This window comes from Rousettus aegyptiacus, unplaced genomic scaffold (assembly GCF_014176215.1).
Source record: "Rousettus aegyptiacus isolate mRouAeg1 unplaced genomic scaffold, mRouAeg1.p scaffold_m13_p_14, whole genome shotgun sequence".
Classification (NCBI taxonomy): Eukaryota; Metazoa; Chordata; class Mammalia; order Chiroptera; family Pteropodidae; genus Rousettus; species Rousettus aegyptiacus.
In genome coordinates this window covers 55,364,283-55,383,286 of record NW_023416289.1, presented here as the reverse complement: position 1 = coordinate 55,383,286, position 19,004 = coordinate 55,364,283, and the positions used below count along the sequence as shown (strand labels likewise).

General features: G+C 48.9%; 1 protein-coding gene across 6 annotated transcripts in view; it reads left to right on the top strand.

Annotated features, from left to right (window-relative positions):
- FAM174B (family with sequence similarity 174 member B) overlaps positions 1-19,004 on the top strand; it is a 105,470-nt gene that overhangs the window by 68,349 nt on the left and 18,117 nt on the right. For all 6 annotated transcript variants that reach the window (XM_036231995.1, XM_036231993.1, XM_036231994.1 and 3 more), the window contains 2 exons: positions 10,555-10,729; positions 11,711-12,281. In XM_036231995.1, the coding sequence (XP_036087888.1) occupies positions 11,812-12,281 (470 nt within the window). In that variant the 5' untranslated portion in view covers positions 10,555-10,729; positions 11,711-11,811. The remainder of the gene's footprint in view (positions 1-10,554; positions 10,730-11,710; positions 12,282-19,004) is intronic.

The following is a 19,004-nucleotide window of genomic DNA, read 5'->3' as shown; positions in this document are numbered from 1 at the left end:
GGCGAGCGGAGCTCAGAACATAAATATTTCACTTTGATGCTCCTCTAAGATCAAGCTGCAACCCAGAGCTCTCTAATTCTGAGGACAAGCTAGCAGGTGGTATGTTTGATTTAGGAGAAAGTAGGTGGAAACAAACCCAGAATGCCACCCCGGAAGAGCTGTGGGCTGGGGCGCAGATCTGAGTGCTCCCGAAATCACCCTCACAGTGCCCACTGTTAGCCTCTTGCTTTGGGGCTCGGCATGAAGGAAATGAAAGTTTCTCTTGGGATGTAGACATTTCACTCGTTGTGGATTCCTTCCTTAGGAGCTGCTCTGTCTGGAAAGCCTCTGCTGAGGAGACAGGAGGGTGTCGCTGTGACCAGCGCCCCGCATCTCGAAGTGAACTGGCTCGGTCGGGTGTATGCCGCCACAGGGCAGGCAGGTGATGGGGAGCCCATGGGATGCAGGAAAACGGACATTGATAAAGACCCTGTGATGTGCCAGGCACTGTGCCAGGGTCAGTACCTGCGCAGCTCATGTAATCCTCACGGCTGTGTCAGAGAACTTTTTTTGAACTCAGAGGCAGAGGATTGAGCTAACGACACCTCACTGTCGGTCAGTGCGATGTCCCTTCCTTTTTCACTTATTTTCATGTATTTTTTTCTTATTCTCTGCATCCCCAGCCTTCCCGATGGCAACCCTTCTAATGTTTGCCGTTCTTATCATTTTATCGGTATTTTTATGTGTTTATATATTTTAAATTTACATAAATTGCACGATAGGTAACCTGTTTTATTATTCCCCACCCCCCACCACTCACCACTGTTTTTGAAACTTTATTATGCAAAAAATTCAGACATTTTCAAAAGTGGGATAGTATCATGGGCTCCGATGTATCACTCAAAGTCAAATGTAAACGGAAGGCCACCTTTTTTTCATCTCTACCCCATCCATTCCCATTCTTCACAGATTAGTTTGGAGAAAGTCCCAGCATCATACTGTTTTATCAATACACATTTTACTATGTACTTCTAAAATCTTAGTACTCTATATTTAAAATACACGATCATATCGTAGTATCAGACCTAAAAATTATAGATAGTTGCTTAATATCATCAGCTATTCAGTCTGTTCAAATTTTCCAAATTGTCTCATTCTTTTTTTGAGTTGTTTGAATCAAGATTCAACTAAAATTTAACACTGGGATTGGCTGATAGGTCTTCTAGGTCTCTTCTAACCTATAGGTTGGTCCTCCATTCCTAAAAATGTATTTATTGAAGGTCAGATCATTATCTTTATGGAGTTTTCCAGTTGGATCTTGCTGACTGGCTCCCTGTGGTTTATCACGTTCCTCTGCCTTCTGCATTTCCTGTAAATGGAGAGTACGGGAAGAAAGTATTTCAAAAAGGGACTTGCTCTGCTAAGAGAGAAAGAGAGGTCGGGAAAGATGAGGAATGACAAATGTTTGTTAAATGTAGCAATGAGGAATCGCGACTAAGCTAGAAAGCGCCGTTTCGGCTGTGACGGGCAGGAGCCATGGCCGAGGTGGAGGAGGGGGAGGCAGGGCGGTGGAGTCGGTGTGGGAAGGTGCTTTGAGGGGACGAATGACTCGATGTGAGTCATGTCCTTCGCCTCATCCTCCTGCTTCTAGCCAGGAATTTGAATGTTGAATGTGCTGGCTAGACAACAGCAGTGACCATCTTGGGACCACAAGGAGGACCCCCTCCTAGGGACCTCAGTCCCAACACCCTTGAGCTGCTGAACCAGGGCCAGCCGTCACCCACCTCTGGATACTTAGTTACATGAGAAAATGAAACGTTAGGTATTGTTTGCAGCTGAAGATAGTTTGTATCTTCAAGTATGTTTTACAGCTTACTGCTAAGGAACTGTTGCAAACTGTTATAAGAAGTGAGAAGGACACAGCAACCGCATGTTTTTGCTGCTTATTTGACACTAATGGCTACTTGCTGGGCACTTCGGGTCTGGTTTGCTTCTACTGCCTTGTGCCATGGGAAGTCTCAGTTTCCTACCTTGGTCCCTCTCGGACTACCTCAGAAATCTCTCTCTATATATATGTCCTGCTTTTATGTCACAAAACACAAACCTGGACACTCAAATCTTGCAGTAGGTCTCATAAAGCGGCGACCGGGTAATGTATGATAATGTACAATAAGTCCTATTTCAGGCGTTCAGCAAATTGAAAATACAAACAAAAATTCTCATGCAGAGGTCCCCGAGAAGATGTCTGTGGACCCCAGTTTGAGGAACACTGGCTGGATAAAGAAACCATCTGTCCCTTTAGGGAAGACACAGATGAAGTGACCTCTTTTTCATTTCTCTGTACCAGGCTAGGAAGGTTTTAAAGGGAAGGGAGCATCTGGGGGCTGTGTAAGGGCTTTGGGAATTAGGGTACTGGCCTGGACTGGTTAAGAGGAGAGGTGGATACTTGCGCTTCAGCTCAGCTGAGAATTCTCTAATCATTGCCCTGAAGGCAGAGGGAAGGGAACAAGGGAATTAAGCACTTGCCTTGACAGTAGGTAGATTAGGATGACTGTGCGTGTAAAGACCCAGTGCAGCAATTAAGAGTTGAAGAGCAACTAACCCAGTGCCCTAAAGCAGAGGTTCTCAGCCTCCGTGCCTATTAGAATATCCCCAGGCGTCCTTTAAAGGAGCCACTGCAAGGATGCCTCTGGAGGTTTGAATTAATTGGTCAGGGGTTGAGCATCCACCTTTGTAAATGTTCCCTGGGGATTCTAGTGTGTAGCCACCGGGGCCGACCACTGTTTTAAGGGAAGCTTTTTCTATGGTATAATTACATTTAAGGCCACCTGTATTAATTTATTCAGTGTGGGGAAGAACCAATCTTTTTCGAATGCACTGTGTTACCTCTTTAATAATAATAAAGAGTATTAAGAGCTGACGTTGTTATGTCAACCACTTTACATCCTTTTAATCTTTACAACGTCTCTGTGAAATGGATATTATCATCTCCATTTTACAAATGAGGAAACGGAGGCTCAGTGAGACCGAGAAATTTGCCTTAAATCATTTTAGGACAGATACATATATAAATGGAAGTAATAACTTGCTCGAGGTCATGTAAGAAAGAGAGACAGGATTCGAACCATGGCCTTTAGCTCTAATGCTGCCCCTGTTACTTGCTATTTCAATGAACATATTCAGCAAATATTTATTGGAGATGAACCATATATGTGCCTGACACTACATTAGATGTTGGGGATGAGAATTTGAGCACGGCAAAAATTCCACCTTCTCATCTAAATGGAAAGAGAGCTAATTTCAAAACAACGTGATCAGCACCATCAGGGGGACCAAATGCCCTTGTTTGCCTGGGTGCCCTGGTTTTCGTACTAAAAGTCCCACGTTCTGGGCAACGCTTCGGTCCTGGATGAACTGGGACGGGTTGGTCACCCTAGCTGTTACACACGAGCTGGGATACGTTTGCCTGGGATGGTGGGGGGAGGGGGAGGGAGGGCGCGGAGAAGAGATCAGGAACAACTTCATGGAAGAACTCCTGCCTCATTTATAGAACGGTTAGGAATGTTTTAGGTGAAAAATGGAGGGGAGCGAGGTTGGAAGCTGGGACCACACTGTGGAATTTGGACCCCGGAGGCAGAGTTCGCCTTAAAGGTTTCCTGCGAGGGAGTGTTAGGCTTACTCAGCGTTTGAGAAGACCACTGGCTAGGATAGCAGGGTGGGGTTCGCCTGAGGCGAGGGCAGGCCGGAGTCTAAGAGAACGTTGGGAGGACGTAGGAATATGAGACCCGAGGGTAGCCGGAGATACTGGGGGCCGGGAGGGAGGCGCACGAAGTCGAGGGGATTTTTTTTTTGTAGTTTTTTAAGTGATGAGAGACCAGAATGGGAAGTTTGTGGCAGAGGATTGCAGGTGCAGGAACAAGAGGAGGCGACTCGTGTCACAGAGCCTTAGAGGAGGTGGGGGAGACAGGTCCGGAGTCAATCCGCCGGGGTGGTCCTGGACGGGAGGCTCATCCCCGCGCCCAGAGGTGAGCAGGGAAGCAGGCAGCCCAGGGGGGTGGAGGGGGCCGGAGTGGGGCCGGGAGCCAGCCGCAGCGGGGCATGGGTTTGGGGTTCGCACTGGGGGGATGAGAGGAGGGGCCCCCTGGACCCATCTGAAAACTTAGCATTCCGATGTCCTTCCTTGTCCTTCAAAAAGCTCTGCTCGGGATTCACACATGAATTCTCATGAACGTGGAAACCGAACTCGGGCCTTCTCTGGGAGGCTGGTGACTCCAGTTGTGGGAATCACAGTGGGACGGGCATGGAGGGGGTCCCCGTGGACACGGGGTAGTGGGGGGCGGGGGGAGGAGACTCTGCTCGGAACTGCAGACCCCGAAACACAGAGACAACAGCAGGCTTCACGGGGAGGCTTCATGATTGCTATTTATTTTACAAACAGCCACCCAAAGAGTGAACCACCCCGTTCCTCACCCTTAGCCTTTCTGGAGAAAAGAATCTGTAGCCTGCTTAGTTCTGCCCAGCTGGTCGTCGCCTCTTAAAACCTTCATTCTGGGAAGAAAGCGAATGAATGTGACTTTGATGTGCATGAGACCTCGTGCGAAGGGAGCTGGACAGTGAGGGGCCACCCTTAGCTCAGAGGTGGGGCCCTCCTCACGTGATGCACCCGAAGACTTTCTGTCCTATTCAGAGCCCATAAACCGTTTCTCTGTGGGTGGCACTTTGTGCTGCAGCGTGATTGGCTGGGAGGGCTCTGTCAGCCAATATTATGTCACCTTGATTGTTGGCAGACTCTCCTGGGGGACACTCAAGACACTTTGAGAGAAACTTTTCTCTTTGGCAACAGCCTGCCGTTTCCATGGCTGGACCATGCTAAGCAGATGCGAAGTAGGCCAGCAGAGCAGAGGCCTGCCCCGGGGGCGGAAGGCCCAACACACAGGTCCTACCCTGGGCCAGTCGGGCAACCTCGCGAGCTCTCTTTTTCCTGGTCTTTGAAGTAGAACCACAGTCTGAGCCCTCACTTTCTTGCGTTGTGAGAATGAGTGTTAAGCAACTCGGCAAAATTTCGAGTTCTTTGGTGAATAACCGTCAAGTCCTTTGGAAGATAGATTTCAGAAACAGATGAAATGATAAAGCAGAACTTAAATGTAACGATGTTATTTTTGCGAGTCGAATAAGCAGTTGTTGCCATTCTTAGAGATCTGCTCATTTAAATAGTTCTTTCATTTGATATTGGCAGAACATTTTCAACCTGATTTTTTGAACAAGCAATAAACTCACACGGTTCAATATTTTAAATGTACGAAAGGATATAGTCATCATTCTCGCCCCTGTCCCAGCCATCTCGAGTGCCTCCCCATAGGTAGGCTGACCAACGGGTCCTGGTTTTCCTGGGACTTTCTCACTTAGCACCGGAAATTCTGCGTCCCGGGAAAAACCTCAGGCCCTAGCAGACTGGTCCGTCTCCCTGTGTCCTATGTGACCAACGTTAGGAGTTTATTGTGCATCTGTTTGGAGATAATTTGACAAGAGCAATCATAGTATTTTAAAAATCATCACAGGTGGTGAAATAAGATCTCGTAAAAAGCTAGCGCGTGATGTTGGGGTGTGGGGAGCCCATACTAACACGGGGGCCTAAATCTCATTGTCTAGCAATTGTTTTGTAGCCTTCTCGCTATGGAATCGCTATCCTGGACAAGAGATCTTGCTCTCAGGCCTGGGGAAGAGTCACATAAACATTGACAGTCTGCCGCCTGATTTCCCACAGCCGTGGTTGACCAGACTCCATTATCCTGTTGTTTATAATTTATTTTCATAGAGTTAAAAAAAGCATTTGTGTACTGGGGGCTTGGATTTCGTAAAAATGCTTATTTGTCACGTTATCTTTTAGAGTTCCCCATGCGAATGTAACTGATTTGGGAAAGCCCAGTTTCAGAGAAAGCGTAACACTGCCCTTTATCAAGTGTGAACTGAGAAAGACATTGGAAGGCCTTTATCGGGCTAAAAATAGCCCTAGAACTCAGTGTATTTTAGCTCCGGGACTTTCACAAACTGCCTGGCAGACCGGCACATCATTATTTTATGGATCAGGCACCAGTGTTCCTTTTAAATGTTCTAGCTTCAGGCTATTTTACTTGCATGCAAAAAAAAGATGAATTATTTATAAAAATAGGCATGAATATCACATGATGATACCCTCGTTTCTAGCGAGGACTAAAATGGGCTGCAGCTGCTGCTCCGTCAGCTCCCCGGGAGAGCCGGGCAGGAGCAAGTGGCGGGTGGCGCTCCGCCCTTGGGAGGTGCCGATGCCGAGATGCAGGATCTTCCGGGAGGATGCTCAAGCCTCCCCTCCATGGTTCACGCTCTCTCTCATCCTCCTCCTCTCCCTCCTTTCCTCCCTCCCTCCTTCCCTCCCTCCTTTCCTCCCTCCCTCCCTCCTTTCCTCCCTCCCTCCCTCCTTTCCTTCCTTCCTTCCTTCCTTCCTTCCTCCTCCTCCCCGCCCCCCCGTCTCCTTCCTCCCTTCCTCTCTTCCTCCCTCCCAGGAAGAAGACAAAGGGAAGGAGAAGAAAGGAGAAAGAAAGAAAGAAGAAAGAACAGAAAAAAAGATCACGAAAAAACGAAACCCCCCCCCGAAAGAAGAAATCAGAAAAAGAAAGACCATCCTCCTCCCTCCCTCCCTTCCTTCCTTCCTTCCTTCCTTCCTTCCTTCCTTCCTCCTTCCTCTCCCTCCTTCCCTCCTTCCTCGTTTCTTTTTTCCTTCCTTTCTTTCCCTCTTCCTTTCTCTTCCCTCCTTCTCTTCCTTCCCTCCCTCCCTCAGTCTCACTCTCTCTTACAAACTTCAGGAAGCAAAGTAGGAGTTTCTAAACTCAATTGTGGGTTGGAACTCTTTGTATACAAGTCATCTGACCTCTCTGAGCCTTAGTTTCTTCATCTGTTACAGGAGGTGATAATTGTGTTTTTCCTCCAGGCCTGTGTGGGATGTAAGGTACCTGACACTGAGTGAACACCCAATAAACACTAGCTGTTGCAAAAGCCGGTCTCCCGGGAAACGCATGGGTGAGGTGTGGATGTGGGCTTAGGAGGGACAAGAGCCAGAGGCCACGTTACCTGAGCACAGAGAGGCTGGGTAAGGTGACCTGCTTTTCCGGGTTTGGCTCAGGCTAATCTAGTTTTCTGAGGGAAAGGCCTGCATCCTGGGAACCCTTTCGGACTCAGGCACGCCGGAGGGCTGGGCACTCGCCTGAGTTAGGTCGGGTTGAATTTCCTCTCTTTCCTTCTTCCTCTCGTCTCAGCCACAGGTTGAATTTTAAACAAGCGGTGCAATTTGAGGGCAGTTTAGAAGTTTACTCTTCCCATGGTGGTGATGGCAGTGGTGTCTCTGGTCCAGAGATGGAGGAGGCAGTGATTATGGCAGAGTCTGTAGGACATCCCCTGGACAGTGCCTTGCTCAGTAGCTAGGCCTCACTTTGGCTTTGGTTCCGGACGTCCAGCCAGACTCGGCCCCCCTTTTCCCGCCTGTCGGAACGGGGGTCACAGCCTGTGCAGCACCCGTTTCTTCCTTTCCTCCTCTCAGACGGAACCTGCCCTCTCCTTTAGTTTTCCTCAGGGGGCTGCCCACACCCTAGTCGCACAGCAGGTCCAGTCCAGTCAGTGCACCACATTCCCCTTGTGGGCCACCACTCGAGGGGGACCTGTCATGCCCAGAGATGGGCATATTCCAGGGCTGGAAGAAGGTTTTTCCTCTCACCTGCTGTACGTGAACAAGAATGCATGCCAACCTGATGTCACTGCAGCGATCTCGTGACCAGGAGGCCACCCCCCTAAGTAAGGGTGAAGCCAGTGCTGCGGGAAGCAAAGCAGGGAGAAGGAGATCCAGGGTCTCTGACCTCATGAAGCTGCTGGGTCAGCCGCCTACTGGGACTTCCTTTATGTGAGAGAAGAGACTTCCTTTCCCTTTGAGTCAGTTCAAGTTGGATTTTCTGTTTCCCATAGCAGGAAGTATCCTAGTTGAGTCGCTGCTTTTTTCACCCCCAAGCCTGATTCTCTAAGCTCAGCGTTTCTCAAACTACATTTTAGTCTCAGGAACTTTTTGGTCTCTTTCTTTTTGATTTCTTGTCTTAAAAAGATGAGGACCTCAAAGAGCTTTTGTTTCTTTGTGTAATGCCTAATTGATATTTACTGCGTAAGAAATTTAAAATGGAGACACCTTTAAAATATTTATTAATTTATTTAAAAACAAAATAGTATAAATACATTAACATGTTATATGAATAACATTATTATGAAAAATAACTGTAGCTTCCCCCAAAATTAGAAGAGTGGCATTAACTTTTTTTTTTTCAAAACTATTTAATGTCTCACTTAATGGAAGATAGCTGAATTTTCGTATCTGTTTTTGCATTCAGCCCATTATGAGTTGTTTTGGTTGAAGTATGTGAAGAAAGTCCAGTCTCGCCCAGTTGCGCAGTTGGAAAAGGGAGATTTTAGGAGCCTTTTCAGATAGTAAGCATATTCTTCTTTGATGCTACCTCAAGACTTCCAAGTAGTAGTTTCTTTACAGATTAGTTGCAATGTGAAAGCTAGAACCATATCAAGGAATTTTTGTACTCTTTCATCAAAAACCATTAATTTATCTTCACTTTAAATAGATCTTTTACTCACATGTGATCTGTAACATTGTGCATTGGCCATTTGGGAAAATTTGCTGACTTATGCAGATCTTACATATTTTGACACATTTTATTATATAATATTCAAACCCCACACTTTTAAGTATCACCACCACGCTCATCAGAAAAGTCCCGAAGTCTTGGAAAGCAGTCCGGCTCATGGCAGAACGCATCCAAATTGACAAGGTGTCTAAAAACTGAAATGTTTGCTTTGAAGATTTGAATTTCTCCATTGGCTAATCCTGTCAGCCGTCATCCTTGAGGCGACAGGTTCGTTCTGTTCATTTTTGAGACGCCTACCAAAGACCAGGTCCGAAGTGTGTCAGGCACTCTTCCGATTAAAAATGGCATTCCATGAAAAAAGTGGCACGTTCGGTCTGCGGCTCCACGGACCGCACGTGCGCTTTTTCTTGTGACAGGTACCGCGCTCCAGCGTGCAGCAGAAGTGACTTATCCATACTTCCCATTTCATCATGCGAAATATTAAAATGATCCGTTCTCGAGGGTCAGGATTTAATGATTCCGTGGGCGTGTCCGTGACATTCCGAAGTGAACCGGGCTCCGGTTCTTTTTTCCCATTGTGCGCAGTCCTAAAAAACGCAGCCGTCGGGAGTGCGGCCTGTCTCGATGGAGGCTCAGGTCCCGTCAGTGTGCATTGCCAGTGCTTCGGCCCCCTCAGCGTCGATGTGAACTTAGAGAAGACGCCAAGCAGAATCTCAGTACAATGGGATTTGTTTGGACTTTGCGGGTTTTCTGAGAGGATCTCAGGGATCTCCCCAGGAGTCCGCAGACCGTGCTTTGAGAACGTCTGCTCCAGCGTACGGTCAATTCTAGAGGCGACTCAGTACGCTTCTGATAATCTCTCTTTTTCTGAAATCAGCCAGAGTTGATTTCTGTTGCCCGTCATCCATGTTCCGTGTTAGAAAATGTCACCGTTTATGATTGGTTGAGTTAAAATGTTTAAGGAACTCTTGGGAACTTTATAAGTAAGTCCTTTGTTGTGATGATTTGCACAGGAAATAATTAGGAAGAATTAAAGATTCTAAAGTTTCACTTTTGTAAAAAACTCTATTATTTATGCTTTCTACATTCTTGGTGTTAAGTTAGTGTTACATAATCAGACACATCTATGCAGGTCCATGAATTATGCTAAAATAAGAATAAAGGTATTCGTATTTTCTTCCTTTTTATGGATGCTTCCAGTGACTAACCATATTGAGCTAAATATTATTGTCCTCGTCTTAGACATTCAAAAAAAAAAATTCTTGGATTAGGCCACTTAGCTTTCAAACCTCTCATCCTGGTTCAGAGGCTCCAAAGCCCAGTACCTCTTTGCTCTACCATGCCAGAATTTCTGATAAGAACAGATATCTGAACCTGTGGTGTCTGAGGTTTATGCCTTAGGGGGCAGTGCTACAAAATCATGGATGCCAGAGCTGGTTCTTTAAGGAATTTCTTTATAAATGCGATCATGATGATATGATTTGATGGTGCCGGCTCTGTACCAAAGCAACATTTTTTGACATCCCATAAAAGCGGTATTTTAGAATTGGAAGAGACTTGACTCCTGTGAGCTGTCCAAATTTCTTACCACTGGAGCATGCTGGAAGAGTCAATGTGCATTTCAAGTAGTATTTCTTGGGTGATGACTTCTGATAACCTGATTATTGTTCATCCCATGAAATCAAAATATATCACATATGGTGGCAGGCATCGTCTTAATGGAATAATCTCCACTTCCTGATATTCACACCCTTGTGTAATCCCTCCTTTTGAATGTGGATAAGATCTGTGATTTTCCTCTAACCAACAGATTATAGCAAAGGTATTGGCATGTCACTTCTGTGATGGGGTCTCATAAGATAGTGACTTCTTTCTTACTAGCAGATTCTCTTTTTTTGCATTCTAGAGTTACACATTTTAATGAGGCCAGGTGCCATGAACCTACATAAGGAACCGAGTGTAGTCTGTGGCCAACAACCATTGGAGAACTGAGGCTCGCAGTCCAAGAGCCCATGGGGAACTGAATCTGGCCAACAACCATTGATTGCGCTTACAAGCAGGCTCCCCACTCCAGCCTTCAGGTGAGACCACAGCCCCAGCTGGCAACTTGACTGTACCCTTGTGAGAGATCCTAAAGGAGAGGATGTAGTTAAGCTATGCTCAGATTTCCGACCCACACAAATCGTGAGATAATATTTGTTTGCTGTTTTAAGCTGTGAAGTTTTGGGGTAGTTTGTTAGGCAGCAATAGCAAACTGATGTGCTCTACTCTCTTTATGTGTTTCTTTCTCTATGAAGTCCAGGAGTAAGGCGTTTAAGGTCAAAGTGTCCTTGTTATGTGCGTTTACTCGTTTACCCACCACTGGAGAGTTTCCTGCCAGGACCCCTCCTCTGGGGGAAAGGTGGGACCAGAGGCCCTCAGCGTACATGATTCCTGCTGCTCCAGGAAAGCCCTCCTTGTCCTCCCCGCAGTCCCGCCTTTGGGCCTCACAGTAGAATCTCCATAGTGGGCTTTCTTCACTTAGGCATCGTTTTAGCTTGCGAAGCCGAGGCAGCAAGCCAGTCACTCCCTGGGGTCTGAAACATCAGCCCGGGAAGGAGGCTGTTAACACCCCTCCCCCCCCCCCCCCCCCCCCCCCCGCCCCCCCGCTGCTGTCCACAGGGGGTTATGAATGCGAAACACACATCCCAACCCAGTTCATCAGCTGAGCTGCGAAAACGTCAATAGTTGAAGCCATGAGACACACACACACTTTTTGAAAGAAAGAGGGAAACTGAGATACATATACGCAGTGCATATGGCAACAAGCAACCTGCTTCACTGCAGAGTCTTCCGTTTCTCCATCGGATGTGGGGGTTTACCTCCAGGTCTCAGAGTCTCGGATTCTTAGTCTGGCACAATCTGGTTACTGAGAGCTGGCTTTCTGGGTCCTCAATCGACTGTTAAATGAGACCAACAGAAATACCTGGCCCCCAAGAGGGTTGTGGGATTAAATAAAATAAATAAAATGTGAACGAACTCTGGGCACAGAGAGTGAACCTGATCGTTATCACTTCTTCCAGGGCTTCCCGGTGCTCTGGGGAATTGGGGCTCGCGCAGAGCGGACCGCAGCCCGCACCGGCCCGGTGGCCTGCCCCGCCCACCTGGGGCCGCGGCCCGTCGAATGACTCCGTGCAACGTGGTGGCGGCGGCGGCGGCGGCGCGGGCTCTTCCGGGCGCTGCAGTTTCCTGCCAGGCACAGCGCAGCCGCCTGGGCCGCGGGATCGCCGGGCGCAGGCCTCCGCGCGCGTGCGGGACCCGGGCTCAGCCGCGCGCCCGCACCATGCGAGCCGCACCGTGCGAGCCGCTGCTGCAGCTGCTGCTGCTCGCGCTCCTGGCCGCGCCCGCCGCCCGCGCCAGCCGTGCGCAGTCCGCCGCGGCGCCGCAGCCCGAGCCGGGGCCGGGGAACACCACCCAGACCCAGCCCGCGCCCGGGGACGCGGCTGCGGGCGGCGGCAACGCCAGCAGCGACGACGCCCTGGCGACGCGCATCTCCAGCCTGCTCCGCGACCTGCCCACCCTGAAGGCGGCCGTGATCGTGGCGTGCGCCTTCGCCGCCCTGCTCATCGCCTGCCTGCTGCTGCGCGTCTTCAGGTGGGTCCGGCTGCCCCTCGCCTTCCCCCGCGGGTCCGCGCGCCCGCGCCGCCTGCGCGCACGGACGCCCTGGGCGCCGGCTCCGCTCCGAGCGGCGGCTCCTGACCCAGCGCCCAAGGGGTGCGCTCGCCTGGTTTCCCTGGCAGCATTTTAGGAGTCTTCTTCCCCTTCTACATATAAAATTGATATTGGATTCCCCTGAACTCTCTGTTAATGGGTGACATTAACAATAAATAGCGCTCTGAATTTTCACGCCCTTATAGGGAATTTATTTTTACACCCATTTCACAGATGGGGAAAAGAATTCCGATGCGACACAGTGGTTTCTCTAAGTAAACTCAGCGGTGGAGGTAGAATTTGAACCCGGTTCTGCCTGACTCTAACCTTAACCACCTCCCTCCCCTCTGTCTGAGGCTCCCTCACACCCACCCTGCCTTTTTTTATTCCCCACCCCGACCCGGTGCTATGAAAATAAGCAGTGTCCTGTGTGTGGGGATGTCCCCAGGCCGCCTCTTGGAGGTATGCTTTGGATTGGAGCTGGGGTCCAGGATGCTCGGTGACTTCTGGTGGCCTCAGTGACTTTCCGTTAGTGGAGGACGCACACAGCTCTCCTACACCCCTGCCTGAGCTGACCCTGCGAAAATTGAGGGATCTTGCCGAGGCTTTCGTTCAAGTTCAGGGAGAAAGTGTTAAATCAGGAAGGATGCTGGGGTCCCCGGAGTCATGAGATGGGGAGAGCTACAGTGGATGCAAGGAAGATATGTTCCCCTAATGCCTGGGAAATCCTGTTTCTTCTGCAGGAAGTGAACCAAGTGTGTCCTGTTAGGTGGGCCTCCAGGAAGTGTGTGTATGTGTGTACACACACAGTGTACTTGGGTGTTTGATCAGCTGTTGGAGGTTTGGGGCCAAGGGTTTGCTCTCCCTGGGGGAGCATTTTCAGTGGCAGGAGCAGAAACCTGCCCTGGAAGGCAGGATGGGATGCTACGTGTAGATTTGCCGTTGTTGATGTGTGGCCGAGTCAAGGTGTTTCCTTGTGGGTCTGTGGGATTAAATGCCAGTAGACCTGAGAAAAAGGAGAAGGGGGAAGTGTGGTCCCCCATTCACCCTACCATCCCCTGCTCTGGCTCAGGCCGCATTGTTCCTCACTGTGCTGGTCCCCTTGATGTGGGAATTAAATTGTCCCCCTCCTCACCCCAGTCTTCCCATTGGCCTTGCCCTCTGCCCGCAGGCTTCAATGGCTCCCCGTGGCCGTTACCTAGACATGGCGTTCGGAACCCTACAGACTAGCCCCACCTTGCAGCCATCAGCCAGCCCTCCTGAGCCTTCTGTCTCGTGCCCCTTTTCTTATATTACATGGTGCTGGCTTGTGCTTTCCCGCCCCTGGGCTGGTTCTTGCTTCACACCTGCCAAGACTGCATGCAGTCACCAAGGTCCAGTTCCCAGGCTCCGTCCTCTGGGTAGTTTTCCTGGACACCCGAGTGAGGCTGTGGGGCTTCCTTTCTGGCCCCCTGCCACCCTGGCCTCTGCGTGCTCCCTGCAGTCCTCACGCTGTGATGAGCGGCTGGGGTTAGTGCTCCATTCCGACTCAGCAGACAGCCCTGGAGGGCAGAGATAGCCTGCTCGTCCCAGGGTCACTGCGTCTGACTCTGGCCCGGCATTTATTGGATGCTCCATCCTTTGCTGACTCCTGGTCATTCAGTTGCAGTGACCATTGATGCCTAGGGCAGCTCTGGGCCTGGACGTTTGAAACATTTAGTTCAAAACAGGCTGCTGAGCCCACAAGTCGGTGTACTTTTTAAGAAGGCATTTGAACTATTTTGCCAGTCTGCTCCTTATTATCCAGGAACGGGGGAGAAAAGCAAGCAGCATGCGACCAGATGTGAGGGTCCTGGGCCGTGTGTGTGCGTGGGGGAGCCAGCACTCGGGCTGGTCCTTGCGTGGGGGAGCCAGCACTCGGGCTGGTCCTTGCTGGCTTGGGTGTGGTGTGTTGGGAGAAGGTTCTGACTTTATAGAGAAGCCTGTTATGGGTTTGTTCTGCCTCCTCTTCCTGGGAAGGCACGTCTTGTCGGGGTGAGTTTTCAGTGAACAGCTGCCCCTTTGGTTTCTGATGTAGACAGGAAGTTATGGCATTTTACAGCTGAGAAAGGCCTGAATGGTACACAGTCCCTACGTGTTCCTTGGCAGAGGAGAGAGATGCATCTCCGGGTCTGGAGTGTGTCATCCACTCGATTCTAGAACATTCTACAGGTGGCCAAGGCAGCTCCATCTCACTGCTCTGTGGTTTGTGCTGTGACCTTCCCCCCTTTACACGGTCCTCTGCATGGCTCAGTTCATCAGGTTCCCGCAGGTGGACGGCCTTCTTGCCTCCCCCCTCTCCCGGCCCCTCAGCGGGCAGCTACCACGTCCTGGCCATTCCGCGCTGCAGTAACCCCGAGGCTGTCTCAGTTGCGACCACAACCTTTTCCCGCTTTGAAGCTTCTCCACCTGCAGCTTTCTGCCCTCCCTGACTCCGTACTTTATCGCTGGGTCTCCTGCCGCCAGCCTGTCCCTGCTCCCGCCATCGTCCCTCCTCTGCTCCTCTGGTCTCCTCCTCCTCTGCCCCCGCGTCCCCACCAAGCCGGGCTCCTTAGCGCGTGGGAGGCCGGCTGTCCACCACCAGGGCCTCTCCTCCAGCCCCAGTCTCGGCTCTGCCCGCTGCTCCAGCCCTGCTGGACTTCAGGGGTCCTGCAGAAGTGTCACGTGGCCTCGGGCCTGCATGTCTTGCCGCAGTGTGACCCTCTGCCTGGAACCGCCTTCGTTACCACGGTCACACTGCCAGCTGCTTGCTGTTTGCCCCCCTGTATCACCTCCTCTGAGAAGCCGCCCCTGCCTGGGGCCCTCAGCCCTCCCAGAGCGCACTGGAATTTTGACTTTCTTATGTGAAGTCAAGAATGCCATTGAACGTGACCTTTTGCCATACCAGGCTGAGGGCTCCCATGAGCAAGGCTGGGCCTTAATCATTTGTGCCTCTCAAATACCTACTGTGGCTCCAAGCACAAGCTGACATCTAATAAAGCTGTTTCTAGCAAATGAATGTTGAACTTTTAGGTAGTTTACATTGCTGATGCTTCTCAAAATGTCCTCTGTGACTAGAAGCATTGCCGGTGCCGGAAACCTGTGGGGTAGGGGTTTGTTTGGAAGGTAGGCCTCCATTTTCTTAATGATGCAGATAAGGGAGGAAGTGTGTAGTATCACTGCTTATAAAGTGTTGATCCTGTTCCATTTGTTTTCCCTGAAGGAGTCACTTTCCCAAACAACAGAAAAAATGCGGATCCAAGGAAATCGTTAAAATTAGAAGCAACAATTGTGTATCGAAGTGAAAAAATACATATACCTTTAACCAAGCAATTCCATTCCTAAGGTACACACATTTTTCACTGTGATACACATCCATTGCTTCCGATTTGATTAATTCGAAGAGGAGGCAGAGATGCATGGACAATGACGTTCAGAGCACTCTGTTTGACAGTGAAAAGGTTTAAATAACTAAGTATCCAACAATTGGGCGTTGGTTAGTTCTGGTAATCCTTACAGTGGAATACATGCAGCTGTTAAAAAGAATGATGTTGCTAAAACACTATATTTTGTTGAGTGAGACAGATTATAAAACAGCATGTTTAGTATGAGCTCATTTAAATAATATAGATATGAATGTGCAAAGAAATCTGTGTGTGTGTGTGTGTGTGTGTACACGTGAATGTGGGTGATTATGTATTTGTTACTCGTGATATATTTCTACATTGTCTGAATTTCCTTACAACGGACATCTGCTTGTCATTTCTCTCCCTGTCTGTACACTCAGCTCCTTGCTACATCCTCAAACATGTTTTCTTAAGGACTCGTATAAGCACATCTGGGGCGGACATCTAGGAGTAGGATTTCTGGGTCCAGGGGTACACGCACTTGACTTCCTTGAGTATGTGCTAGTTTACCCTCCCACCCGCAATGCTTGTGGGTTCTCAGATCTTCCCATCATGTCCGACACTTAGTATTATCAGACTTTCCATTGCTTTCCACTCATATGGGTATAATTCAGTACTCACTGCTGTGTGTGTGTGTGTGTGTGGGTGTGTGTGTGTGTGTGTGTGTGTGTGTGTGTGTGGGGTGTACGGTTCTGCTCAGCTCACAAGGGAGCCATTCCCCCTAGGTCAGGTCATGTTCCCCCTGTCTCACAAACTTGGCATGTTTGTGAGAGCTGGAAGGAGATTAATAAAAAGGCTGAGTCTAGGAAGTAGAAAACTTGGGTCCCTCCAGTTTTTAATGTGGTGGGTGGGGAGCATCTGCTGGGATTGCATGGGTTCAGGGATGACGTGCATAAGCCGCTGGCCATTGTTCTCAGCGCCTTTTGCCCCACATGCTCTCTTAGGTCATCTTCGAGGTCTGTGGGGATTGACTTTGCTCTGGTGTCTGATGAAGAAGGTGGAGACAAGTCAGGAACTATGACTTGAAACTATGATTTTCCTTTCCTCCTGAGCGTCCCGTGCCCATCTTGGCGAGTCCCCTTGCTCCCCCACTCAGGCTGCCTTTCTCCCAGATCTGTTGGCTGCACACCTGGCCACATCTTACTTCAAAAGCTCTGTGAAATCCTCTTATCTGAAAGGAAGGATTGTTTTGATAATTCTAGGGGACGGGGAAGAAGACAAATTCTAGGCTCCCACACTTGCATCAATGGCAGAGGTACACGCCACCATGTCCTGAAGCTGCTGGGACCAGAGAACGTTGATTCCTTTCTTTACTCAGTCAGGTCTTTGAAAAGGAAGGAGAACTTCCTGCTTAGCCCGGTATCCCCCAATTTCCCATCATCTGTGTACTGACGTTTGTAATAAGAATAAAAGTTACAAGAAAATATGAAGTCCTAGCTTTAGAATTTGGGGTGAGTTAACCATTCTGAAATGTTTTTGGTTATTGCTCATTAGTATAGCAATATTATTTTAATAAATTGGTCAGAAGAGCCAGTGTTTTTTATGACTGAGAGCGACGGTGGAGCTTGCTTGACATCAGGAGGTCCTTTTTGATTATTTGACCAAGGCTTTTTCTTTTTTTGCATTAAAATGGAACACATTTTATAGTCCTTACAATTGTGTTCATGTCAGTATAATCGTGGGAGGAGTCCTGCAATAGCTTTGCGAATGCAGCCTGTTTCATCTGGCTTAGCTCGATCTTTGCAGAAATGCACGCATTTCCTCTCCGTCCCTTGAGTGCACGTTTTGTTCTCAAAATGTATGATTTTGTTTACTCAAATATTTGTGTATTCTTTGGCATCAGGAATCACTTAGATGCGATAGCTCCATTGTGGCGAGAGCATGACCTTTCCGAAGGCACTTGCCTTATCTTGATTCCTCGGAATCCGCTTTCCTGACTGTAGGACTTCCGGAAGAGCATCCGTCCCGCAGGTCTCATCACCCTCTTTGTTTATTCCAAGAAACTGTTTCTTTTTCTTCCGGTGTTGCAATGTCTCTTGTTCAGCTTTCCCTTTTGCAAGCTCCATCCTCCTAGTCTTTTCTTCCGTTTCTTGTCTCTCGATCTCTTTCACCGCCTCACGTTAGTTTGCTGGGGTCGCCATGACAAAATAGCACAGACTGGGTAATAAAAACGACGGGACTTTATTTTCTACAGTTCTGGATGCTAGAAATCCAATGTCGAGGTGCCAGCGAGTTTAGTTTCTTCCGTGGCCTCGCTGCTCGGCTTGTCGTCGATGGCCGCCTTCTCTCTGTGCCCACACATGGTGGTTCCTCTTGACCAGGGTTTTGAACTGGGGGAACAACTGTTGAAGTGAAACCAACTCATCGTGATTTAATTTAATTAAACAAAATTTAGTGGGTTTTCTTTTTTCTTCAGTTTTACCGAAATATACAACATGATGTAAGTTTAAGGTGTACAGCATAATGACCTGGCTTACATACCTAGTGAAATAAGTTTAGTTAGCATTCATCATCACATGTAGATAAAAAAAGAAGAAAAAATGTGCTTTCTTCTGTGATGAGAATTTTTGGGATTTCCTTTCTTGGCGACTTTCAAGGCACCACAAAGCGCCGTTAGCCATAGTTGTCATGTCATGTCATGTGGTACACTACATCCCCGCCCTCATTTGTCTTACAAATGGAAGCTTGCACCTTTGGCCACCACCATCCAATCTCCCCTCGTTTAATTTTATGTGTCACAGTGAAGAGTGTTAAATAAATTTCATAGAGCCCAAATCCAGATTTTATTTTTAAAAAGGAGGTAGTGCCTGCCCTTGATTTAGTTTTCTACCAAGTTAAAAACAGTCACAACACATGGCAAGAAGATGGTCCCTCGACTGTTTCCCACGTGGGGAGGAACTTTCCCCCTTGGGATCGCTTGGCAGTGTCTGGAGACGTTTGTGATTGTCACGACGTGAGGCGGAAGATGTTCCTGGCGTCTTGTGTTTAGAGATCAGAGATGCAGCTGACCACCCTACTGTGCGCAGGACAGCCCCTGGGGCAAAGGATGACCCATCCCAAGATGTCACTAGTGCCAAGGTGGAGAAACCCCCAGAGTCCCAGCCGCGAGGCCAGCTGGTTGTCTGATGCGAGCCGTTTACTGAGCCTTTCTGGGCATAGTTTCCCATCACTAACTAGTACACACTTCCAAGGGCTACCGGGATGTTTAGAGGGAGATGAAATCAACCAAGTCCTGGCTCCCTTTTAAGCAGCCACATGTCCT